This window comes from Branchiostoma lanceolatum, chromosome 15 (genome assembly GCF_035083965.1).
Source record: "Branchiostoma lanceolatum isolate klBraLanc5 chromosome 15, klBraLanc5.hap2, whole genome shotgun sequence".
NCBI classification, from domain to species: Eukaryota; Metazoa; Chordata; class Leptocardii; order Amphioxiformes; family Branchiostomatidae; genus Branchiostoma; species Branchiostoma lanceolatum.
The window spans coordinates 16,971,021-16,997,233 of NC_089736.1; the positions used below are offsets into that span (position 1 = coordinate 16,971,021).

A 26,213-nucleotide genomic window follows, 5' to 3' on the forward strand; every position below is an offset into this window, starting at 1 on the left:
AAGACATTAATGATATACGTAGATATCTTTCTGTACCGAATCTGTCTTTGATTTCACCATATGTTTTCAGCCTTTTTGAGATTTCTAATTTTTCATTCCATAGTTGTATTGCATAATGTTTAGTCCTTCAACATTCATCTTCATCCCCAACTCCTTGGTTAAACCATGCTTCCTGCATGCCATGTGCAATCAACACCCGTTTAACCTCACTTACCCAGGATTTCCTATCCACCTGGTCACGGTCATATGATAGTTTATAGCATTTCTTAGTATATCTATTATTATTCATTTCTAACACTTTGACTCAGTTCCCCCAATACTGCAATAATTGGTGTGGACTGTCCAAGACCTAGGTACCTGCCTACCTGCCTACGTGCTCAGGCCAGAACCTGGCCCCTTGCTTTCCAGGAGGATCCTCCATGTAGTCCTGTCCCTTGCCCTAGCCTCTGCTTCCCGACTGTTTAAGCCCGTGTCCTTCACAATTTGGTCTTTCCATCTCTTCGGTGGTTTTCCCTGGGGTCTGGGGGTGGCGAACTCCTGGCTGTAGGCTTTGTACACTAGTGTTTGTGGGGGTCGTCTTATGACGTGACCAAACCACCTCAGCCTTCTCGTCTGTACCATTTCCACAATGGTCTTTTTTGCCCCGAGTTTGGCTCTGATTTCATGTAAGGTGGCAGTATTTTAATATGTGTCCATATTGTCCACAAGTGAAACAGTGCAGCCTGTGTCTACAAATCTTAACATTGTGTCCCGCAATGCCGCATACCTGGCATCTCTGTCCAGTTGTACCATGTTCTTCGACACGATTCGCTTCATATTTCGCTTCGATTCTGATGAAACAGACCTGCTTTCTCCATAATGGCCAATGCCAGGGTTTCCGTATCTTCTCTGTTAACATGCAGACCATCATTGTTATATATGCTTGCTTCAGTCCTTCAATCATAAAACGGTCTGTGCAATCAATGAATAATGTACCCTCTAGCTGACTGACAAGTTGTTTCAGCTGCGTGTTCACGTACATTACCATGTCATTCTTCTCTCTACTATCCAACCTTGGCAATAGACCTGCAAATACTACCTGGCATCCAGGCTGGTTCCTCTTTACTTCATCATATAAAGTTCTATATTTCGACTGTATTACTTCAAGGGGGTCTTTGCCGAGGTTGTTAGTTCCCACACGGACAATTACTTGACTTGTTTCTGTTTGGACAGATAACAAAACTGTCAACTTTGACACCACTGTTTCAATTCCTGCACCTGGGAAAGCAGAAACTACTAGCTGACTGTCAACAATGTCTCTTTTATTAAAGTAGTTCTGTAATCTACATACATTGGAGTCTCCAATCAACAGGGTTTTCCCTCCGTTCTCATTGGTGTACCCTGCTCCACTGTATTTCTTACCTCTATCCTCTCACCAGGTGGGCTAGTGCCTTGTTGAACACCATCTAGATCACTGAAGCTTACCCTATCTATTGACTATCTATTGATAGTTCTTCTGTTTGTTCAGGTGGAACCACATCATCATTTAGCAAATCCTCATACGTGGACTCCAGTACTCTGCAACAAACCCGTCTTTCAATTTCCTGATCTTCTACATCTACCCAACATCTTCCCAACAACACCTATCCTGTCTTGTCTTGGCTGCACTAGGTCAGTGTCAGCTAACACTTCCTCGCTACTACCACTGCTGCTAACACTGTCTCTCAGTTTCAACAGTCTATCCATAATCTGTCTATGTTCTTTTCCATCCTCTTGTTCTTCTTCCTGTCTTATTACCCAATCTTTTTTTATCTTTTCCCACTCATCGAATTCATCTTCCATGTTCTGTCTTAGTAAGGCTACCATACCCCCCTTTGTTTTCAGCTCTCTGTTGTCTATCAGCCTTCTGGATAGTTCAATCCTAAGCTCTGACACCTTCAATCTCGACAGGAGGGCTATGGCAACTTCTCTACTGTAGGCTGACTACTGTAGTATTAAACCCATTTCCAAAATTCAAATTTTAAAGCTTTCAGCAACGGAAAGCAAGGATTCTGTGTGATACATGTAAATAACCAGAACAGTCTCACAGTTTTCCTCTCCGAATGATTCAGTAGTATCACGCTGTAGTAGACTCTCGGCCAGGCAACTGATGTTCTTCCTTCTGGGACGCGCGCTGCACTCCTGCTGCTGGGCTCTGTCTTGCCACCCTGTCTCACCACTCCCGACCTTGCCTTCCACGCGACATCCGGTCAGCCTGGCGCTTCCCGTAGCCTGTCGCCTGAATTTGTACTGCAATTCAAAGAAACTTTCGGCAGAACATAGATTCGATGAACTCCGTACTCTCACAGAAATCAATCCAGGACGTGGCCTCTAAAACTGCATAATAGTTTGACCACGTGTGTCACTGAGGTGTTATAAGATAATAGGACCTCTACTGGATAGCAGTTGGGGTAATAGTTGGTAAAAACGAGCTACTCGTTCAGAGGACAGTAAAGGGCGACCATCTTGCTGTACTGACCTCTGACCTATCCAAGAAACATTTCAGAAAATACTTCGAAAAGGTCATGAAATAATAGCTGCCGAATTGCTGAAAATTGAGACAAACAAGGCCAACACAGAAGCATATACACGTGTAATAGCAATGACCTTATGAAATTAACAAATAACACTTGATAAACAAGAAATAAACAAATGTATTTGTAACTCCTAAAGTAATCTTCGTAAAATGACGTCATATCAATTCAAGCTGGAATCCACCATTTTGTACCGGCCATGTTGAATTTTCATAAAATACATTTCTTTCAACATAAAACGTAAAAACAGAATGATAATAGACATATTAACTATCTATTTCAATGTTTTCTTTTAAAAAAAACATAAGGTAGACTAAGTGACGAAATTCAGGGGACATTAAGGGACAGGCCGCTAGACGAATGGCGCCTAACAACTGATAGCCTTACTTCAGCTTCACGGTATCTAATTAGCGCTTGCCAGGCAAACGACATCTAAATCAATGTGCTGTATCACACTAACGCCAAGGTGGGGGGGGGGCGGACCAACTCTAAACAACAGGCACTAAATTTCTAGCGAGGTCAACGCCCACAGAGCCGGACTTTTCAAATGCAAACTAGCCAATTAACGTCAATCCGCTGGCTCGCGAGGTTCAAGAAGGAATATTTTACACCCATTGTCTGTCGACTACTGGTCGATTGTTAATAGCGCGCAATACATTACAAAAGGAACTTTTCATAGGACTGCCTTTAATAGTTTGCAGCACGCCTTGACAGTGGATGACTTTTACTCCTGGCTATGCAGAGCAGAACTACGCACTGAAAAAGTTGTACACGACCTGACTACACAACATTATATAAATGCAGTATAGCCGCTGGGCCACGCTTTCGGAGATGGTATTTTGGTATCTTTTTTTTTACTTCGTTTTTTGACAGACAAGGACGACGTGGCACTGCACTCAAGTTTTTATAACTTATATTAACAGTGACACGTACAGATAGCAATATAACGTTACTCATTTTAATTTTCATACACCTGGGCTGGTATCTTTGCATGGTTACAGTTGTAAGATGTAGCACTTCGTACCATACCTTGTTTTTACATTTCATGTAGGAAAATAATGTTCAGCGATAGACAATGTGAAACATACAAAACTACATTTTTTGTCATCAGAAAATACATGGTAGTAGTATCGTTATCGTGTTTGGCTGGCCATAGTCTGTACATGTATAGATTCAACATAGGTTTTGGTTGGGCACTACTGCGCTGTAGACAGGTAAGCCGTATGAATTCAGGCCGAATGTGGAAACTACTGTCCAGACGTTGTTCGGTCTGAAGCGTTCTGTCGTCTGTCGCTGTCATTCTGTCAGGAGAACCAGGATAAATGGTCTCTTATCGCAGTCTTCCTTTTCAGGGCCGTATTATTGGAAGAAGATACACACGCCCTGTAGCACTTCGTGAGGGTCTGCACGCTTTTTTCAGTAAGGTGTAGGCAGGCCCTTTTGATTTCGCGTAATTCGTAGGGAAGTTATTTTTATCTTCGCCGAGTACTATAGTACTCGGGGTAGATTATGTTTTCGGTTGAGCCAGCTGTTTGGTGGGTCTGTATGTATGTCAAGAGCATCACTCAAGAAATCTTTGATGAATCTTTATGATTTTTGGTAGGTGTGTAGTGGTTGTGTGAAGGAAGGTCAAGTTCAAAAATGGTTCCCCTGGCATTTTCTGTCGGTACGGCAGCGGGCTTGGTGCGGATGTGTATTTGTATGCGGACAACATAACTCAAGAAGCTGTTGATGGATCTGTATGATATTTAGTGGATGGGTAGGGTTTACGGAAAGGAAGGTCAAGTTCGACAATGGGCCTTCTAGCGGGTACCTAAGGTACTGCAGTGTAGCTTCAAAATTTTGTGGCATATTTTCTGAAAGTGCTATGGTCATGATATTTGTGTGGTAGATAGTTCATGCCACAAGAAGTAAGTTCTGTAAGTTTGGGCCCCCTAGTGGCTTGTTTAGAACTGCAGTGGGTGTTTTTGTTTTGACATTCGGACACGTATTACTTGAGAAGGGGTGAAGAGATTGTCGTGAAGTTTTGTATGTAGAGAGCTCAGTGCTTTACACAATCGATGTCTTATTATAGAAAACAGGAGCTAATCTGCATAATTAGTAAGGATAATTGTAACTCCATTACATTCCATAATGGGGCATGTGACAGTGTTCCCGAAACAGGCCAGCAGAAGGCCTTGCCTAGAAATATAAATAAACAGATGGGGTACATAAATAAACAAATGTGGCAGTCTCACTACAATTCAAGCAGATGTGTGGGTCCGGTTGTCTTTTAAAGTGTTCAGTTTCGGCATTTTTATCCACCACACGGTTGGAGACATAACGGAAAGGGAACAAAATAGAAAGCCTTACAAAACACCTAAAAACATGTGAATAACCAGCCGGACCCACTCCTCTACTCAGAGAGTACACTGCACCAAAACTGCACCACCGCTAGGTATTACCTAGCACCGTATGGAAAAGTGACATGTACTATGTCTTGCAAAATGTGTTTGATATGGAATAAAGATTTCTTCTATTCATATATATTGACTGTACCATTTAATTATAACTTTCAATTTTTTTGATGACCAGTTATAACATATATCAACACACTATACACATATACTAGTCCTGCACCACCAAATGATTTTTATCCCTATCTAGACACCCCCCCCCCATCATAACTTTCAAACGGTATGGTGTATGATGAAGTTTGCAGGGGGTGATAAGGATGTAAATATTAATCACTGTCCACAATAAGCCTTGATTATTTGGCGAAGATAATGTGTTCGTGGAACTCTTACTTAAAATTTCCCGTAAGTCATAGCCAGTGCATTTCGCGTAAAGCGTAACCAAGCCGAAAAATTGGACTATCCTCCATTTTTGTACGCGGCCCGTCTTGGAGAGCTTGCTTTCAGGTGAGAAGTGTTGGGTCGACTCGATAAATTTCATCTTCGTTAGGATCTGTTACGTCCCGTAGCAACCGCTCCATTAGTGCTAGTGCAGCGCCGTTGAAAGTGTAAAACTTCATCTCTTCAGTGCCTTAGCGTTTTGGTCATGAAAGTTAACTTTACATCTAGATGTACGGAACAAAGTGGAAACAACAACTCAAATGCACTTGGTTTGATTTGATGACCTTTACATCAGACCAGGGGTGTTAACAATCCACAACTTGGCTGCCATTGGCTAATTGTCGGTGACGTTCGGTGACCTGCTAGCAGCCATATGATTGGACCTCGCTAGAAAATTACTTCCCGACGTTTAGAGTACACGGGGGGGGGGGGCGTCTATCTCTAGATTTACATTACATGAAGATACTGAGTTATAACTTTACGGGGGTGAAAACAAGGAACAGTTGAAATCATCAAGCTGCCATTATAATTTGAACTCTAACGATAAGAATATTGTCCAGTGTAGCGTAGACTTCATTTGGTGTCTATTGCCTAGTTGCCAGATCGGGATCTATAGCTGCTGTTCAAGCACCCAAAAAACACCAACGGTCGCCAAGAGGTTAAACCCTGGAACAGAAAATACAGAGATCACGATCAGACATGGATAGTTTGGAGATAAAACACAATTTTCCAACATTCTATGTAATATGATAAAATATGTTATCAATCTTTTTTTATCGGTACTCCCTGGAAAGCACTCGATAGGACAGGCTAAGAACAGAATCTTCTACGTAGTCAACGGTAAAGAACCATGCAAAAGGTTCTTTCCCATTGCCACAATAATCTCTTTTCCAATCTGTCTTTCAGTGAATGAGGCTGCCAAGTACCCGGCACATTCGTAGTTTGACAAAGATGATATTCAGGCAGCCAAGTTACATAATTGAATTATCAGATATGGATGAAGTACATGTAGTACCCAGTGCTGACTGGCAGTACTGAATGAAAGAAGTAAAATTTAATGACACTATCATCACTGACTAGCAGTAGTAGTAGCAGAAGAAGTGCTGACTGACATTAGAGGTACTGACTGACAGTTGTATTACTGACTGACAGTAGCAGTATTGACTGACAGTAGTAGTACTGACAGTTGTACTACATGCCGGCAGTCTTATTACTAACTTGTTACAGTAGACGTGCTAACTGACAGTAGTAGTAAATATTAACTCATGATCATGTTACTAACATTAGCAGTATAAGTCAGTGATAGTACTGACTGACAGCAGTTACTGACGGACAGCTGAAGTACTGACTGACAGTTGTATTACTTATTACCAATATTGCAATCTCTCAAACTGATTGAACCGGGACTTTCGTGTAGGATACAGAAGTAGACTTACACAGAGTTCCCCTTGGTAAAGCACCTTTGCTGACTTTCTTGAAATCGTCAGCGCTCCAGTCGAAGCTCCCACATGTCGGGAATCCCGTGGGTGGGGGGTTCATCTGTCCCTCTATCCCCTCCTTGATCATCATGGCCATCCCCTCCACCTGGTGGATCTCGATGTGACAATGCACAAACCACCAGCCTACAGGAAAACGATAAAAGCCAAACTGTATTGTGATTATACAATTTGATAGCTTAAGTTACATAATCAGATTACAGTTATGATCTGATATGATCAACTGATATGATTTATACACATTATACACAAATAATTCACAAAAGGTCTGGGCTTGTATGATATAATCACCATTCGACGAAAAGCACCCGCTTCACAGGCACACGGCTCGGCAGTAGCTGGTTATTATCATCTTTTTTATTATCACACTGAAAGATCTGTCACGCCTAACCTTTGCACGTCCAACTCAAAGGATTAGATTTTTAGAAAATTAAGCTATCTGGTGAGTAGTATCGTGCTTGGAAGCAACAAGTTCCGGAGGATTTTTTTTTTAATTGCAAAGGACAAATTCACCGAAGAAAAGAGCAATCATCGAGCCGAAAGTGTACCTGGGTTGTCGGCGATGAACCGCAGGACCACGTACCCTCCCACCGGCACGATCACGGTGTCCTTTTTCGGTGGGTTCTTCAGGTTCAGAGAAGAGGTGCTGTTTGTGCCAGTCCAGACTCCCTCCGCCCACCCACGGGAGTTGCATCGGTCCGAATCGCCACAGTCGATGTCCGTGTTCTGGGTGACGTATTTGCCGTTGTTGTTGTACTCCGGAAACCCCATGTACAGCACGTAGAAATGGTGACCGTGCATGTGTACAGGGTGGGCGGTGCCATTTACACCTCCACCTACATCAAAGGATTTCATACAAACATACATACTTCAGCGATAAGAAAAAAACGATGTAACAGGGACTTCCAAAAATCTACAGCTACAAACACATTTCAGTATATCAGCATGTACAAATCTATCGATAATGCATTACAGTAGCAAAGATTTTTCAAGTAGTAAAGATTCTGAAACATAATTTTCTTCACCAAGCAGAAACAAATCTAAGCACATTTGAGCGTTTATCATTCTACTTTGGACAATCTCAAATTAAGTAATATCATTTTTGGCGGTGTTTTACGAAGGAAGCCTCCCGTGTTCCCATTTGTACATTTTACATATATCCTATACGCGTGTAAGAAACAAAGTACTATTACTATAAAACTATGGTGATAATTAGATCACCTCTACGCAGACGTTACGGATTGTTTTCGAAGCCTCTTTTTGCGTTAACTCCACTGTTGTCCACGTGCAGGCAACTGTCTACAATGTAGGGTACAAGCCGGGAGACGTTTTAGCACAACAGTTTCATGACATCTTAACTACGGAATCTAGGGAACTTGGAGTCGAATTTGGTTGCTTTGTGTTGCTAGGGGAGCCAACGCCCACTTCGTTGGAGTCCTCCAAATTAACATGACCCCGTTGAGCATTGGAAGCAGTAACTGTGTTAAAGAACAACTACACTCACCACTGCCCATGTTGTAGAGCACCAGTTGCACGACGTTACCAGTCGTGATGCTGATATGGTAGGAACATTCACAGAACTTCTCTCCGCCACAGTCTTTCTCCGGACATGGCGTGAGGCCTGCGCCCTTCCTGTCAACCTGTCAGACATTAAAGACACCACAGATACTAATATGTTTTGAGCAATTAAACGGCTCTTCAGCAATGGGTCAAAGGTTGTTCGAAGTCTATTTCGCCCCCCGTTCAGATGAAGATGCTGTCGAAATTTCCAGTCAGTAAGATTTTCTAGTTGCAGAACAGTTCAATTCCTCATAATGGATTTTTTTAAATACCAACTCAGATGAACTACTATGCTACTTGTAAAGTATAAATTTAGACATGCAGAAGGGAAAAGATTATTTTAAATCAAATCTATATCACTGAACAAGTTCCTAGCAAAATCTATTGTTCGAGTTAGTTTAGAATCCTACGGCATCAATTGGTATTCTCTATTGCAGGGCATGGACTATTCGGCCATTAGTTAAGAATCATATTGTATAAAGCACTGTGGTCCATTGTAGGGCGTGGTCTCAGGGCCTGGCCCGGTTATGAATTTGACGATTACATATTATATGAAAGGGCCTAATATACTTGGATATTGATTCAGAATCGGGCAATGGGTAGCAATAGGTATGTATTAATATTTGCTAGCCAAAAGAAGGAATTCGAAGAGCATAGAGACTCACCGCTGGCGGAGACCTCGGTGGTATGAAGCGATGTCCGTTCACAGAAGACCGCTGGGCCCCGTTTAGTTCATTCCCAGAGAAGTGAAAGTTGATGAAGTGTTCTTCAAAGTTGTCTGCTGAGTCGGGCTCCGGCGCCTTCTCGTCCTGAGCTGACTGCAACTCGTGGACGTTGATGCATTTTGTAAAGCTGCGGGGAGGGTAGTCACTGAAATAGAAATAAAATTTAACAACAGGCCATTCAGTTGTATCAGAATATACTCCAAAACACTAAGTCATACTCATCATTTTGCAATTTCCAGGCAATTCGCTCACAGCAAGAAGTCCTAGATCTAAAATTTAAGTAGCGGATCATTTCACTTTCACAAAGCAGTGAGCGTACTACGCAAAGTACAGTTTATTGTTTCACTTCACAAATCCAATCTAATCTAACAATAAATCCGTAAAGAGCCGGCAACAGAAACCTAGTTTCTCTACAAAACCAACTCCTCAGAATACATATACCGAAACGAACAAATTATATTAAAACAGTCACTGCACCAAATCGGGTATTTAAGCATGCTTAATGAGATTCGTAAATGAAGCTTAAACATTAGAAGAAGATTAAGCAACATTTAAGCCACATTTAAGACGTATTAAATGCCACAACTATGGGTCCATCTTTACACTATCTTTACGAACAGCGTAAAGTCAACTTAAAAATGTATATATCTTTACATAATCTTTAATGTCACTTAATGGTGCATTATATCTAATTCCCCCCTACATGCGTACAGCATATCTTTACATCAAGTTTACGAACAGCGTAAAGTCAACTTAAAAATGTAAAAATGAAATCTTTACTTAATCTTAAATGTCGCTTAAGTATGCATTAAATATAATGTTCCATGGTATGTGCAGAGCAAACATGCCAACAGATTTGAAAATACGGTGGTGTCGTTTTGGCAAAAGTGAACAACAATTTAGTCGACTAATGTAACACATCACACTTTCAAAAACCTCAGTGTACTAAGGGTTATTTCTCAAGGTCTCCCTGGTGTATTTTGAAAGGTTTTAACGCAAGCACTTTTTTCCCGCGAGCCGTGTGCCTTCGATCACCGCTTATTTTCAGGGAGACAAAATTCTTGCACGAACAGTTTCCGTTTTCTAATAAAACTTGCGCCCTGCTCTGTAAAAACCCTAAACCAAAGTCTTATATCCTAACGTAACATACATTTTGTCTTAACATTGCCAATCTGGCAAAGCGTGTGTGGTTTATCTAACTCGAGATAGGAACAAGCAACCATCGAATTGTGTACAAATATCGCACAAAAGATTCTCTGAACGCGCACAGCACGCATACCAACGGGTTTGAAAATGTGGCGGTGTCGTTTTGGCAAATGTGAACAACAATTTAGTCGACAAATGTAACACATCACACTTTCAAAAACCTCAGTTTACTGCGGGTTGTTTCTAAATGTCTTGCTGGTGTACTTTGAAAGGTTTAAACGCAAGCACTTTTTCCCGCGAGCCGTGTGCACTCGATCGCCGCTTGTTTTCAGTGAGACAAACTTCTTGCACGAATAGTTTCCGTTTTCTAATAAAAATTGCGCCCGCTCTGTAAGAACCCTAAACCTAAGTCTTATATCCTATTGTTACATTCATTTTGTCTTAACATTGCCAATCTGGATAAGCGTGTGTGGTATATCCAACACGAGATAGGAACAAGCAACCATCAAATTTTGTACAAGTATCGCACAAAAGTTCCTCTAAACGCGCACAACATACATGCCAATGGATTTGAAAATGCGGCAGTGTCGTTTTAGCAAATGTGAACAACAATTTAGTCGACTAATGTAACACATCACACTTTCAAAAACCTCAGTGTACTACGGGTTATTTTTCTTGGTCTCTCTGGTGTATTTTGAAAGGTTTAAACGCAAGCACTTTTTCCCGCAAGCCGTGTGTCTTCGATCACCGCTTGTTTTCAGGGAGACAAAATTCTTGCACGAACAGTTTCCGTTTTCTTATAAACATTGCGCCCGCTCTGTAAGAACCCTAAACCAAAGTCTTATATCCTAACGTTACGTTCATTTTGTCTTAACATTGCCAATTTGGTAAAGCGTGTGTGGTTTATTTTACTCGAGATAGGAACAAGCAACCACCAAATTGTGTACAAGTATCGCACAAAAGTTCCTCTGAACGCGCACAGCATGCATACCAACGGGTTTGAAAATGTGGCGGTGTCGTTTTGGCAAATGTGAACAACAATTTAGTCGACAAATGTTACACATAAAACTTTCAAAAACCTCATTATACTACGGGTTATTTTTCAAGGTCTCTCTGGTGTACTTTGAAAGGCTTAAACGCAAGCACTTTTTCCCGCGAGCCGTGTGCACTCGATCACTGCTTGTTTTCAAACATTGCGCCCGCTCTGTTAAAACCCTAAACCTTAGTCTTATATCCTAACGTTACATACATTTTGTCTTAACATGGCCAATCTGGCAAAGCGTGTGTGGTTTATTTAACTCGAGATAGGAACAAGCAACCATCGAATTGTGTACAAATATCGCACAAAAGTTTCTCTGAACGCGCACAGCATGCATACCAACGGGTATGAAAATGTGGCGGTGTCGTTTTGGCAAATGTGAACAACAATTTAGTCGACAAATGTAACACATCACACTTTCAAAAACCTCAGTTTACTGCGGGTTGTTTCTAAATGACTTGCTGGTGTACTTTGAAAGGTTTAAACGCAAGCACTTTTTCCCGCGAGCCGTGTGCACTCGATCGCCGCTTGTTTTCAGTGAGACAAACGTCTTGCACGAACAGTTTCCGTTTTCTTATAGAAATTGCGCCCGCTCTGTAAAAACCCTAAACCTAAGTCTTATATCCTAACGTTACATTCATTTTGTCTTAACATTGCCAATTTGGTAAAGCGTGTGTGGTATATTCAACTCGAGATAGGAACAAGCAACCATCGAATTGTGTACAAGTATCGCACAAAGGTTCCTCTGAACGCGCACAGCACGCATACCAACGGGTTTGAAAATGCGGCAGTGTCGTTTCGGCCAAAGTAAACAACAATTTAGTCGACAAATGTAACACACCACACTTTAAAAAACCTCTTTATTATTTCTGAAGGTCTAGATAATCTTTCTGCTAATTCTGGTGTACTTTGAAAGGTTTAAACGCAAGCACTTTTTCCCGCGAGCCGTGTGAACTCGCCGCTTGCGATAGTTTTCAGTTATAACATTTAAGCCCGCGTAATTATTACGTTAAATGACTTAAAGAGTGCCAAAACGGTATACTTAAGCATGCTTTAAGAGTGCTTAAAGAGTTCCCGTGTTCTTATAACCATTCTATCTGCTCTGTAATAAATACCCTAAACTGAAAGCTATCAAATTTCGTGCAAAAAAAGCGTCTTACTTGATTTCCCCTGCACCCGAACACAGGATATTTGTCTAAAGATTTTGAAATGCGGCGTTGTTTTGGCAAGTCTGAACAACATTTTTCAGTTGGCAATTGGATAATTTGAAAGTCCGTCTTTGTGTATGACTTAACGCTTTTTTTATTTTTCTAGATGATAGCAAAATGACAATTTCTGGCAAGTTTGTTTTTAAGCTATACGTGGACGATTACTGATAAACATTTTACACCTTTTTTGGACTGTAGAAACATCCATTGTCCAATTGTCAAATGCCCAGGAAGACCGTCTCCGAATAACAATAGATATAAAAAGGCCATTGTTACAGTGTCTGCTAGCTATGCAAATCATGGTCACAAATACACACTACTTGCGAATTGAACCAATCAACACTCATGCCGATATTCAAATTCTTTTTCCGTTGGAAATTCAAATTTAATTTCTCATTTGGTGGCCAAGCTTGGTAGTGTATTGACCTGTATGTTCTTGCTGCAGCTTTATCGTCTTACTCACTCGGGGACGGACAGTTCGACGGAACCGGAGTGCGCTTGGCCATGATTCTAAAACCAGACTGAGGAAAACTGCGCGATCAGTTGAAAATAGTCTTTACTACAACTTCCTGAACCCAGCCAGCAATAAGGAATACCTCGGCGAGTGGACTCGAATGCTGCATGGATTTGGATGTGCACCCCCCCCCCCCTTATAGCGGGACTTACAACTGTATATCAAGGAATAGCGGTGGTTTTGTCAACTCGGAAGGCAAGCGGGAACAGGGACAGGAGAAAGAGCTGGTTGCTGGGATGGTATGCCCGAAGAAAACTACGTCGTTGCCCACCCACACCCCCTCCCACCCTTCTGAAGAGGGCTACGGGGCCTGAGACTTCTGAAGGGATGAGGGCTGAGTGAGGAATGCAGATCTCAAGATAAAACATAGGCGTGTTGAGTGGACCTGAACTTGGACTAGAAGCTGAAGACGGAGCTAAAATAGGACTGACTCAGCAGCTGGCGTTGGAATAAAATACACAAATTGAAATGATACCTGAAATGATGCTGAACATTAAAGACCCAAGCACAAACACGTGTATGTAGCACACACAACAGAATTTAAGGGAACTTAACCGAGCTTAAATAAAGTTTAAATATTGATTTTTGCAACAGATTTACGACAACCAAAAATTTGGTTTTAAGCTGATTTTACCGTGCTTAAACGTCGCTTAAATGAGTGCCACTAAGTACGGTTTACGGAGGCTTAAATGCGGCGTATGTCTCTAGATTTAAGTAAAGATTACGACGCTTAATCGTAGCGTAAAAGTTAGGATTTAAGCTAAGTTTACATTGCTTAAACGGTTGCTTAAATGGTCCCACTAAGCACGTTTAAGCACATACCTAAAGATAGCGTAAATACAACATTTAAGCCCGCGTAAGTATTACGTAAAGTGACGTAAAGAGTGCCAAAACGGAATCTTTAAGCATGCTTTAAGAGTGCTTAAAGAGCTGTTTTCGTCCTGTGAGTGCTTTTAAAAAAGCTGGTCTTGGCTTACAACCTGTACAAAATGTACAATACGTTTATTACAGAATCCATTAATGTATTTATGTGCCTAACACGCAATAAAATATACAATTTGATAAAGCACCTTTGAATCATCAGCACTATGGTAGCTAAGAGAAATAGAAGTTCATAACAGCTATGCCTGTGGCAAGATTCTATCTAAAATGACTACCAAATGTCAAACAGGTATTCAAACCAATTAACAGCTAGCTCATCTCTATTATACTGGTTTCCACATTTACGACAATTTTCCTAAAATCAATGAAAATTCACATATCTTCAAGTTACCAAAAGATTCTTCTATCAGTGACTTTTAAAAGGTAGCAATCACGTACCTCCAAATTTTTTATGTCAATTTTCGAGTTGACATCGAAAATTTGGAGATACGTGATTGCTACCTTTTAAAAGTCAATGATAGAAGAATCTCTTTTAGTAACTTGTTATCACACGTGACTGATGAATCTCTTCAACGATCACATATTTTTGTGCCGAACGGCGCGATTTTTAAAGATACATCATGTTTCAACCTCACTACACGGTATTACTTTTGTCGAATGTTGGTCGTTGTCTTGACAGATTAGTTTCTTATTGTGCAATTTCGTAGCATAGATGAAATATATATATATTTTTCAGGATATGGAAGGTCGACAGCACAATGCAAGCATGGCAATACAAGCATGGACGCAACGAATTTTGGCAAGATCCATTCAAGATCCATTGTTGCCTTGTTTGTTGCCTTGATTAAACTTGGCACAGAGTCTTGGCGGCCAAACAAAAACTAAAATCTAGATAAAACTACTACATAAGTACAAATGAAAGGTAATGCCTGAATGGCAATAATGGAAATGAATACAGCAAGAATGAAAAAATACAATGTCACAGTAAGGGAAATGAGAATTAAGCTAAAGTTAAAGATAGGGGGTAAGGAATCAAGTTGCTAGGCAATGGCTGCATCGATATATCAGTTAAACATGTGGAGTTAGTATTTTGAGATTTTAGTACATGTGAATGCGGGTCGGAATGCCAAATATTTCGTACTGTACTAATATATCTGTATAAAGACAATGGTCTATAGTCGGCTCTGTTAGACCATGTCGTCTGCATGTGTCGATGATGTAATGTATCTCACCCAAATGGACAGTTGACGACTGTGCAGTTATAAGAGGCATCGCAGGTCCTCCTGGTAGAGGTGGGGTCGCTGTCCACGGCTGCTCCTCTGTAGTGGAGTATGGCCTTTGCAGAATGTGGCCGAACTGCAGTCTGCGAGGAAAAAAGAAAAAAAGTTTGATATGATGATGCTTCTGCTAAGATAAAATCATAGTTATAATTCCCATTGGATGTGTCAACATTCTAATAAATGAATACACAGCGCACTGGGTGGTCTTTTAACTGTGACGCTGTCAAAATTAACGTTTTAAACAATAACAGAACGGGTATACCGTCTTCACGAATTTAAAGAAGTTAAGTCTAAATGTTTATTACACAACAGTTGTAACAGTTACAATGTAAAGCAAAACGGCACATAAGACTACTGGCTAATTACTTTAATCTTGCACAGTCTACTTGTACATTCTATACTATACAAAACTGATACAATGAGTAATCTAAGGCCAGTTACTTTAATCTATCACCTAGATTCTAGTATAAGCTGTGCAATATTCGATTGACAGAAGACTCAATGAGGAGTTGTACGTCTACTATACACCTTCGTGTGTTGATACTCCTAAAGACGTTATTATACGGTTCCTTTTTGTTTTGCATGGGTGTATAATGGTTTTGGCCGAGATGTACAGAAATTGCGTCGGGACCTGAAATAAGTAAATGAATATTTTTGTGCATTTGTTAGGTTCCGATGGGCCGAAAGCACCAACAACAAAACCGAATATGTTCACATTACGTACCCCATAGATGTCCGTCTCTTCCAATGTCTCAGCGCGGATCCAGTAGTTTTCGACTGGCCTGTTTCTTGTAGAGATGTAGAAATCGTATCTCTCTCCGGTATTAATGACGAAGGACTCCGCTCTCTGATCCTTGATTCTATCCAATAAACAATGTAAACGAGAAAGAACTTATTGTCACAACAGATAAAATAAATGAAATTAATTTACTAAATCAGACAAGATTTTAAGAGTCTCAATGCTACAGACAGATTTGAATATATCTTCAGATGCAACAACCCCAACAATGCAAAAATAGAAAATTATATAAAAGATTGCATTATGATTTGATTAATGCCGAAACTAATGACTAGCCCGACTTGATTGCATTGCAATATCAACTACTTATGGTAGCCCTTATTGTATTGGTTATTAGGATGCTAAGGTTTATTCTATTTTCTTTTTTTGGTACTATGCATATCTTTAATAGTTGTTGTCATGCATTGTGCCATGAACACTCGTCGTGCAATAAAGTTCTTCATCATTGATAAACTCGCTGCCAAAAATACGAGTTGACAGCAAGATGCTTGTTAGGTAGGCGGAACGTTACCGGCGTTTCAATACATAAGCGGCGGAATGACTATGTCAGATGGAATACGCTTAACTCATGATGCAAAATTCAACAACGATAGTCCAGAATGCCTAGTGCATCAGACACTCACAGTAACACCCCCCTCCCCCTCCGCTTCTCAGGAAAGAAACTGAAATTAGTGATTCTGTTGTAGTTTTAGGGTACACAAGACATAAATAGTTTTAGAATGACCCTTCTCCGTCGAAGGCGGTCAATCTAGGTATAGCTCTGTAAATATGGGTGACAATTTAAAAACATCTAGTTATTTTACGAAAATGTTGGGTTAGATATTCAGGAGTGCTCACCTGTTCCCGTCAGTAGCGATCATGGTCAGCTCGTGTCGGTCGATAGAGACCCGGAAGGCGTAGGTCATGGCAGCGCTGATGACCCGGAAGCGATAACTGACCCCTGTGTGTACTTCGAAAGTTTCCAGTGTGACGTTCTGATTTTCAGCCTCCACCCCTTCGTTGTAGTACCGGCGTCCTGAAAAGCGCACAATGACAATGTCCATACAATTAACGGTTGATGAGTATATTCTATAAATAAATTCTATGAGTAATAAATAAATTCTATGAGTTCTATAAATTCTATGAGTAATAAATAAATTCTATAAATTCTATAAATAAATAAATTCTATAAATTCTATAAATAAATAAATTCTATAAATAAATTCTATAAATATATAAATTCTATAAATAAAAAAATTCTATAAATAAATTCTATAAATAAATTCTATAAATTCTATAAATAAATTCTATAAATTCTATAAATAAATTCTATAAATTCTATAAATAAATAAATAAATTAAATAAATTCTATAAATTCTATAAATAAATTCTATAAATAAATTCTATGAGTAATAAATATATTCTATGAGTTCTATAAATTCTATGAGTAATTATAAGTACTGAAGCTGATCGGCAATAAAATGTTAATGGTTATGGCGCAGTTACATTTGTCGAAGGTCATCGTAGGATTTGAAGTCACAGACTGAATTCACGCAGGCTGTGACAGAACCAACTGTCTGCAAGGACCTAAGCCAAACTTTTACGTAACGAGAAAGTCTGAATTTGCTGGACACATGTAGGACTGCCCCAAAAATGCCCACACTTTGCGATTTTGCGATAACCGTACGACGCAGTAGTGGCCGGGCCCTTAGTAAATACTCTCAATGTTCTCTTCAGTCATAAGTCGATACAGGCTTCATACGACTTAATCTTTCTTTGGCGACAAACTCAGACTGGTATTCAATGGACCATCTGGAGGAATGAACACCTAACTGTTGCGTATCGTTTTTAATAGTTCTTTCTTAGCATTTCGATGTTATCAAATAACTTCTGTAACAGCATCCCTCATCGACCATCTAAAACAGTTATGATGCTGACGTAGTTGTTCTTGGAATACTCCATCTTTTATGTTAAGGTGGTTGTGATGACAAGCTTTCGAATCTTCCCACTCAGTTATGAGCACTTTCATAGCATATGCGTATTAAAGCCCCCCTCTCATTGGACCCGCGGCACGCTGGCGGCGTTGCTGCGTCCTAAACTGGATTTGTGTTACCCTTGACTTTATAATGGGAATACCATTCAAAACATACACGTATGACCAAAAAGACAACAAAACACACAAAGCTTTAAAAGATTCTTTTTATCCCCATGAAAAAAGGCTTTTTCATGGATATACTGTTTTGCGTGCGTTTGGTGTTTGCGTGTATGTATGTGTCACCGGATGCTTAAAGTCACCATAACTGTAGAACCTGTACATGGATTGTAATGATTTTCGGTATGTGGGTGGGTGTTAAGAGGAGGAAGGTCAAGGTCGATTTTGGGCCCCCTGGCATGTGTGACTGGAACTGCAATGGCGTATTTGTAAAAATCTTCAATGTAGAAGAACTGAAGAGTGGATCGACAGATCGTCATGTTATTTGATACACAGGTAGGTTAGACCAAGATGTACACACTTAAGTGCAAACTATGCAAATGAGACCGAATTTGCATAAGTAAGGAGGTAAATCGTTTGCATGTGTGTCGCTGGATGCTTTAAGTCAGCATAACTGTAGAACGTGTAGATGGATTGTAATGATATTTGGTATGTGGGTATGCGCTGGGAGGAGAATGGTCAAGGTCGATTTTGGGCCCCCTGGTTTGTGTCCCTGGAACTGCAATGGCCTATTTGTAAAAATGTTCTAAAGGGGTATAACTGATGAGAGGAACAACAGATTTTCATGTTATTTGGTACGCAGGTAGGTTGGACAGAGATGTACACACTGAAGTGCAAATCATGCAAAGTTAGTGTGTTTGCGTGTGTGTGCGCGTGTGTGTATGTTTGTGTCACTGTGTGTGTATGTATGTGTCACCGGATGCGTAAAATCAGCATAACTATAGAACGTGTAGATGAATTGTAATGATATTTGGTATGTGGGTAGTTGTCGGGAGGAGAAAGGTAAAGGTCGATTTTGGGCCCTCTGGTATGTGTCACTGGAACTGTAATGGCGTATTTGTCAAAATCTTCAAAGGAGAATAACTGAAGAAAGGAGCGACAGATTTTCATGTTATTTGATATGCAGGTAGGTTGGACAGAGATGTACAAACTGAAGTGCTAATTATGCAAATTCGTACTGAATTTGCATAAGTAATGAGGAATATCTACTCTATTGTGGGCTTTGAGGTCGCACCATCTGTTGGTCTCTTATCTAGGTCAGTAGCTATTTATAGCCACTTCTCCCCTTGCCCGGCCAGTGTGGGTCATACCATTGAGCGATATAGAATGGGGGGAACTGGTTTAATAGAAAAACAAAGTTTCATGGAGATTTTGGGTCCTAAGACTCTTGTTTTGTCGATGAAATTCGTTGCTCTGTCAATTCGATCGGCCGCAGCGACGCCGCCAGCGTGCCGCGGGTTCAGTGAGAGGGGGGCTTCAGTGGAATAACACAATTTAAAAAACCTTTTCCGTTGATGAGTCCTGACACGAACGGTACCGGTGCGATCTCTGTGCCGTCATGCTGCCTCTTGTTGTAGTAACACTGGGCGTTGTTGCCGTACCCATAGGAAAACCTGAAAAAAGCAGCATTATTGATAGGTGAAACCAAGGAGTTCTAAAACGCAGGTTTGGCTCTGTGGAGGATGAAGATTTTAACTTTTGATGATTAGATAAAAGCAGATGCCCCATTCTTATAGTAGAAATATTATAAAGCCGACATACTACACATAGAGCCGATACAATTCACTTCCCTACAGTAAAGCTTCATCTCTCTATAATGTCTTTTATCAACAAGAATCAACTTCAAAGCAAACTACTATAATCATGATAAACCTCGCTACCGCTACAACGTAAAATAATTCACGGTCATGGAGTCAGAATATAATAACAAACTGACCTTGCGGCTTCCCAGTTGACCCTCAGAGCTATATCAAGCGACTCCTCCCTCTGCCAGTCATGCAGCAGCACGATGAAGTCCCGCGCAAAGGCCGGCAAACCTGGCTGTGAAAAACGTTGTAAAAAGTCGCTTGCTAAGGTAATTCTACGGTAAATTCTATAATCAGCTGGCGCTGAAGTAAACGAAGAATAACACAAACGGTAAAGTACATGATTAAGCCAAACATATCAGAGCGTGCAGTAATTTTAACCCAGGGCAGGATCGTCCTAGGCGCTGTCCAAAGAGTTTGCAGGGCCTCAGCATTAAGTGAGGAATTTTTCACTGAGATAAACCCCCCTCTCACTGAACCCGCGGCACGCTGGTGGCGTCGCTGCGGCCGATCGAATTGACAAAGCACTCAACGAATTTCATCGACAATAAGTAAGCATTGTGTTTTGTTATCTTTTTGGTTATACTTGTATGTTTTGAATGATATTCCCATCATAAAGTCAAGGGTAACACAAATCCAGTTTAGGACGCAGCGAGAGGGTCCAGTGAGAGGGGGGCTTTAGGGGTTGGTGGGGTGGTTATGGGTCATACGAGTGCGTAAATTGAAGTCCGTATATGGGTTCCATATTTTGTCTTTGGTAAAGTAGTTTTTACGGTTCGCTAACCAGGCTGCCCAACGATGGGTCAAAGTAGAAAAAATTCCTACAAGCTAGACCCCAAAATATCAATAAGGAAATCATGCGGACTCTAATATACGCACAAGCATGCCACACCCCACACCCCACCCCAAAAGTTACGAATGCGGATGTAAAGAAAGACTTTATACCAATTACGTTCCAATCAACACTGTTTAGATGGATGGATCCAATGTTAGCCTTCAATGTCACCTAACCGAATGTTGAGCAAACCTCCATGAGAACATAGGAGATACCTGCTCCTCCTCCAGGACAATAAGCGCCCCGTACAGCCCGTCTGTCCGGAAGGTGCCCAGGTGCGCGTGCCACCAGTGGGTCCCGCCCTCAGAGGCGTTAAACCTGGCCGGACACAAAAATAGTGTCGTGTCAGCTTATCTGTATATTGCGTACAGATATGACTACTAGTGAGGTAAAAAGGCGGCACCTTGATAGACGAGCAAAAAAAAACGGGAAAAAAGTCAAGACCAAGCTTTGTTCATAAGTTAAGCTGTATTCAAACTCAATGAAAAGAACAGTGTCACTGTGTTCTATGTAGCTTTTTATAGATATGAATTATCTCTAAGAACATGTGGCGTCGTAGATGCATCAAAGTGTCAGAATATTTTTTCTCCACATAGTCGATGTCAATTGTTAAACGTTGTTTTGAAAAGCCCAAAAAGCAACGACTGTCATATCTTACACCTGCTCACTTGTCAAAATTACGTTTTTTTGTGAACCACGGTGCTAGTTTCCGAACTGGTAGCTATTATGACGTCATCGGCCATCAGAATATGATAACATTGCAACAAAAAACCGAGTCCGATAAAGGATCTTTTGAATGGTGCGATTTTTAGCAACAGCAAAATAATTCATATTTGGTACAAGCGCATACGCACATGTATACGTTAGCTAATAAATCTGTTGTTGAATATGATCAAAACATGTGCTTCTGTGTTTAATAAACTTTTACCATGTAACGTTACCTGTAAGTGAAGCTCTCTCCCGGGTTGATAGGACATTGTGAGACGGCACCCACCCCGTCCATCCAGGGCGTGTTCTTCTGAGTCATGCCGTGCCAGTGGATTGAGACGCCCTCTTGTATCAGCTTGTTAGTCACGTGAACGGCGACCTGGAATGAAAGTACCACACCAGTCTGTCCGCCATTTTTTCTGATTAAGATATTTAGGGGTACCTCACATGTTGATATCACACCTTCCTTACATCAAAAGCTATATGCCATCCAGAAATCGAGACCATAGCTTGTCTCGGGTAAAACTACCAAGGTCATACACCAGGGGAGCCACAATCGACCTTGACCTACCAATATACCAAATATCATTACAATCGATCCTGAGGTTTTTAAGTTATACTGACCACTAATGTTCGGAAACAGAAAGACAAACACACACACAAGCAGACAGACAGACCCTGAAAATGCAATAAAGCCTGTACAATACGACCACCCAGGGGGCGGGGGAGTACGGTCGCTCTCGACAGGTCGTCATGACGTAAACATTATGGTTTCCAAGTCGAGGTATTGTAACGTCAAATGATTTTACAGATTAATCTCCAAACCACATACGTACAATTTACAAACATATATCTGCAAACGCTATGAAAAATGTAACCACCTTGGCAAAAGTTATATTGTTGATAATGATGATAAATCACCTGGGCGTTTTTCCAGACTATGATGGTGGGACCCGGCAACGTCCGGTTGACTGCGATTAACTTCCGGTGGAATCCGTCAGCCACAACAACCGTCCTGCTCTCTGATTGGTAAATGGTGATTGGGGTTAAAGTCTCATTAGCATGAAAATTCACCAGTGGTGGTAGCTAACATCATCTAATGCTTTTGTACTACTCCAACTGGTCGTTAGAAAATAGACTTGACAAGGACGTGCCAATATCGTTTGGTACTTCTAATGTAGCTGCATGTATAGAGGACACTGGACCAACGCGCGACCATTCCAATAGGCAGCTCAACTGGCATGTGTGACAGCATAACGGGCAAAATTAGAACGTTAGAACCCTCTCTCCCAACATCTGCCTGGAGATAGCTACATGACCGGAGTTTGACCGTGGTATTGCACGGGAGGGGGGTCTCATATTACCGCTGTACTGCTCTCATATTACCGCAACTATGTTTATATAACAGAAAAACCGCTGTACAGTATTATCTAGGTAACCTACGTAATGTGAACCTAAGTTTTGGATTTGTCAACGATTTTACACAAAGCTTAGTCGTTCCTTTTTTTTCATATGTGCTTCAGTTTTGTGTTGGTTTTTGTTAATTTTGTTCCTTCTATGTATTATAGTCTTGCGTTTTGTGAACGCCCCGATGTGTGTTCTGACATGACTTGTGAAAGTTTGTATTAAGGTTCGAATATTGTTACCATGGCTAACCCTTTGTAATAGCCTTCGGCTAGTTGGGTAGCCCTGACTGTACCTTTGTACAGCCAAATAGATCAATCAAAATCATCTACTGTACAATGTAAAAGTTCCTTTCCGAAGGGCACAACATTGGGATCTTTCGGAGATCCGAACTCAAAACCACAAGTCTCATGTGCCACCATAGCGTTTTCAATAGAAGGTATGGGTGTCACCTGGCTTTTGTGATGTTTCTATTCAACTTGGCGCTGTACAACGGTGCCTGTTACGCCTGGTTACGCCTGGTAGCGCTCGGCAAAAAGGTTTCCGGTTGTCCTGGAGGTTTGAGTTCACGTCACTTTCTATCTACTGTACATTGATATTGAATGTCTAAATCATGACTTAAAGGAGTCCTAAAGTCCAGAGGGGGGAGATATTTTCCAATAGATGATAATTTTAGGAAGTAAAAATGAATACTTTTTACAGTATACGATAAAGTACCCACTAGTCCCATGCGCATCAAAAATCATTCAGTATTCTACCGAATTCCCCAGATGACCCTCTATTTTCTGATAAATTAAATTAGACAACCTCAGCCTATGTCTTATTACAATGTGCCTGACAAGGCCTGACAAAAGTTAGATTACAAAAAGAATGTCAGGATGGTTAAGAAAAACTCGCCTTGCTTTGTGTTCTTTTATATCTTATTAACAATTGGTCTTCTTATTGTGCTTAACCCCCCTCATCTATGCCAAAAATACTCACCATTAAAGATGTATTTTTACACATAGGGAATACATAGGTAGGCTCTGCAATGGTTTAGTGAGTATCATATTGTTTTAAAAAACACACCTTATGTTATTCACCATAAGCAAAATTCTGTAAAAAGTCGGCTGATTATGTATTCATTGATACATAATCTAATGGAAAATAAAACCGCCTTCTGGAGTTTAGGTATGCCCCTGCGCTGAAAGGTGGTTATGACGTGACCTTTTGCCCCGGACATACCTTAGACACGTTCTGTTGAGGGTGTTGCTATGCAGCGCGCGGAGGGCTTTTGTGACTATCAGCGTAATCATGATTAGCTTTACTCTTTCTAAAAATATCAGTATATCACTACTAGCCATAGGTTAAATTCCACATATAGAGACAGTTTACTTGCAAGTTCTTGCCCCACAGGGCTTATTGCAACATGAAACAATGTATATGAAACAATGTATGAAACTGTAAATAATACAAGTTAACAATTGTGACAAGTAAAACAACGGACTATTATAGAACAATAAAAATTATAACAATTATGATTATAAAATCATATTAATGCACATAAATATTTCCCATTTCTTGCTGTTCTTCGGCTGGGAAAACAAATCCCCTGGAATTGACTGAGATTTGAGAATAAGAAGAAACGAAACTTGCTTCTACTTATAGCTAAAGAAATACTCAACTTCCTTCCTATACATGATTATTTGCTTCGGAATTATTCCATGGAGGGTGACGGTCACTAGACTTCAGCCCGAGTCTGTGCAGCCTCTAATTGAGACCCACAATAAACTAGGGTGCGCCCCCGTTAAGGATTTATTACACAACGGAAAATTCATTTTGAAACATTAGCCAAGTACTACATAAAAGAGCACATCAACTGGTGGCCATGCTCATAATTCGCCAATTGAGATCTGAAACTGGCATTTTTCTTGCTTGAAAAGTTTAGAATTGTGTTAGTGAAAATGAAAGTAAACTCCTTACCGTCAGCGGTTAAAGGAGTCAGGTTGTCACAGTTGTTCGGGTCGTTCCGATTGGTCTCCCGCCTGCCGAACCGGTTCAGCCCGGTGAGTTGTACGGGTCTGCCTGCGTCTCGCTCCTCGTCGTACTCGAACATGGTCTCCCAGTACCCCACCTCCCAGTAGAACTCGTACACGTCCTGCTTGGGCGGAGGCTGGATGTAGTTCATGAACGGGGCCGCCCCTCCGAGCGATACGAACACACACACAAACAGCGAGTAACTCCCCAGCGCCATATTGTTTCGGTTGTCTCTGCGACGATAAGTGTTGACAATAGACTACCTTAAACCTTGACCTCTGCGTTCTGGTCAAAAAAAGGCCGGCGGGGGCAAATATGTGAACACGAATTGAACAAATTCTGACCGACGGTGATCGCCCGTTGTTGACCTCCTTCCTTTTTTCAGACTAACAACTGCGGCAGGTAAAAGTATTGTCAAATATTAGCTTAGCGACGCCCACGGTCAACACGATTCATAACGACATTTTCATTCCGAATCCCGCGGGAACGTTGTGTATCGACGTTGGACCTCTTTTGATTGGTCAATAGATGTTTGAACAATGCGTGATTGGGCCTGAATATCACATGGGTCCTTAACCTTACAAAATGATAGAAGGAAAATCTTCGTCCGATTTTACTTATTATCTTCGCCAAGAAGGTTATGCAGAGGGTAGCGTTTGTATGTATGTATGTATGTATGTAGAATAAGCAGAATAACTAAAGAACGCCTGGATGGATTGTCTTGATATCTGGTATGTTGGTAGGTCTTGGTGAGACCTGAAAATGGTTTTGACCGCCCTGGTGGCTTGTTACGGTACTGCAGCGGAACTTCCTGTTTTGATGTCTCATGTTCTGGACATGCTATGATACTGATTTCTGAGTGGTAGAAAGCTCTTTGGACAGAGAGTAAGTGATATAGATTCGGGCCCCCTGTCTGCTTTTTCTGGAACTGCAGGAGCAGGTTTTGCTTTAGACTATGAAAGGGAATAGCTCAAGAAGGGCTTGATGGATGGTCATGCTAAAGCCTAGGTTACACATAGCCGAACATGGCCTCCCGACTCTCCCCCGACCATGGTTGGAGTGATTCGGGAGTGATTCGGGAGCTAGCTCGGTTGGCGTTCGGCCGAGTCGGCTGGCGTTCGGCTGAGTCGGCTGGTGTTCGGCTGCGCCAGCCGAATGTTTTGAAAATTTCAAAACATTCGGGTCTGGACGGGGGGTCTGAAATGGGTCGGCTGGTGTTCGGCTGGTGTTCGGCGCGGTCGGCTAGTGCTCGGCTGGTATTCGGGATTGAGTCAGTAGTAAAATTAGAACCTTAACCACGCCAGAAACACTACTGACTTACTCCCAACTAGTTTCCAACCTACCCATAACTCACCCCAAGGCCGTAGACAAAACTCTGCTAACTAATTCTCAACCAAGTGACTACTATCGGAACGTGGGCGAATCACCCCCGACCTTC

The 26,213-nt window shown here is 41.2% G+C and overlaps 1 protein-coding gene across 1 annotated transcript; it reads right to left on the minus strand.

The window, feature by feature from the left end:
• Window positions 1–1,284: 1,284 nt before the first annotated feature.
• Window positions 1,285–25,154, minus strand: LOC136420695 (uncharacterized). Its single transcript, XM_066407773.1, has 14 exons — window positions 24,722–25,154; window positions 22,277–22,377; window positions 21,589–21,734; window positions 20,863–20,965; window positions 19,944–20,047; window positions 19,511–19,620; window positions 16,873–17,050; window positions 15,961–16,096; window positions 15,189–15,319; window positions 9,108–9,312; window positions 8,387–8,522; window positions 7,431–7,718; window positions 6,823–7,008; window positions 1,285–6,052 (listed from the first exon to the last, which is right to left on the minus strand). The coding sequence occupies exons 1-14, from the start codon at window positions 24,990–24,992 to the stop codon at window positions 5,997–5,999; spliced, it is 2,151 nt and encodes a 716-aa protein (XP_066263870.1). The 5' UTR covers window positions 24,993–25,154; the 3' UTR covers window positions 1,285–5,996.
• Window positions 25,155–26,213: the final 1,059 nt, after the last annotated feature.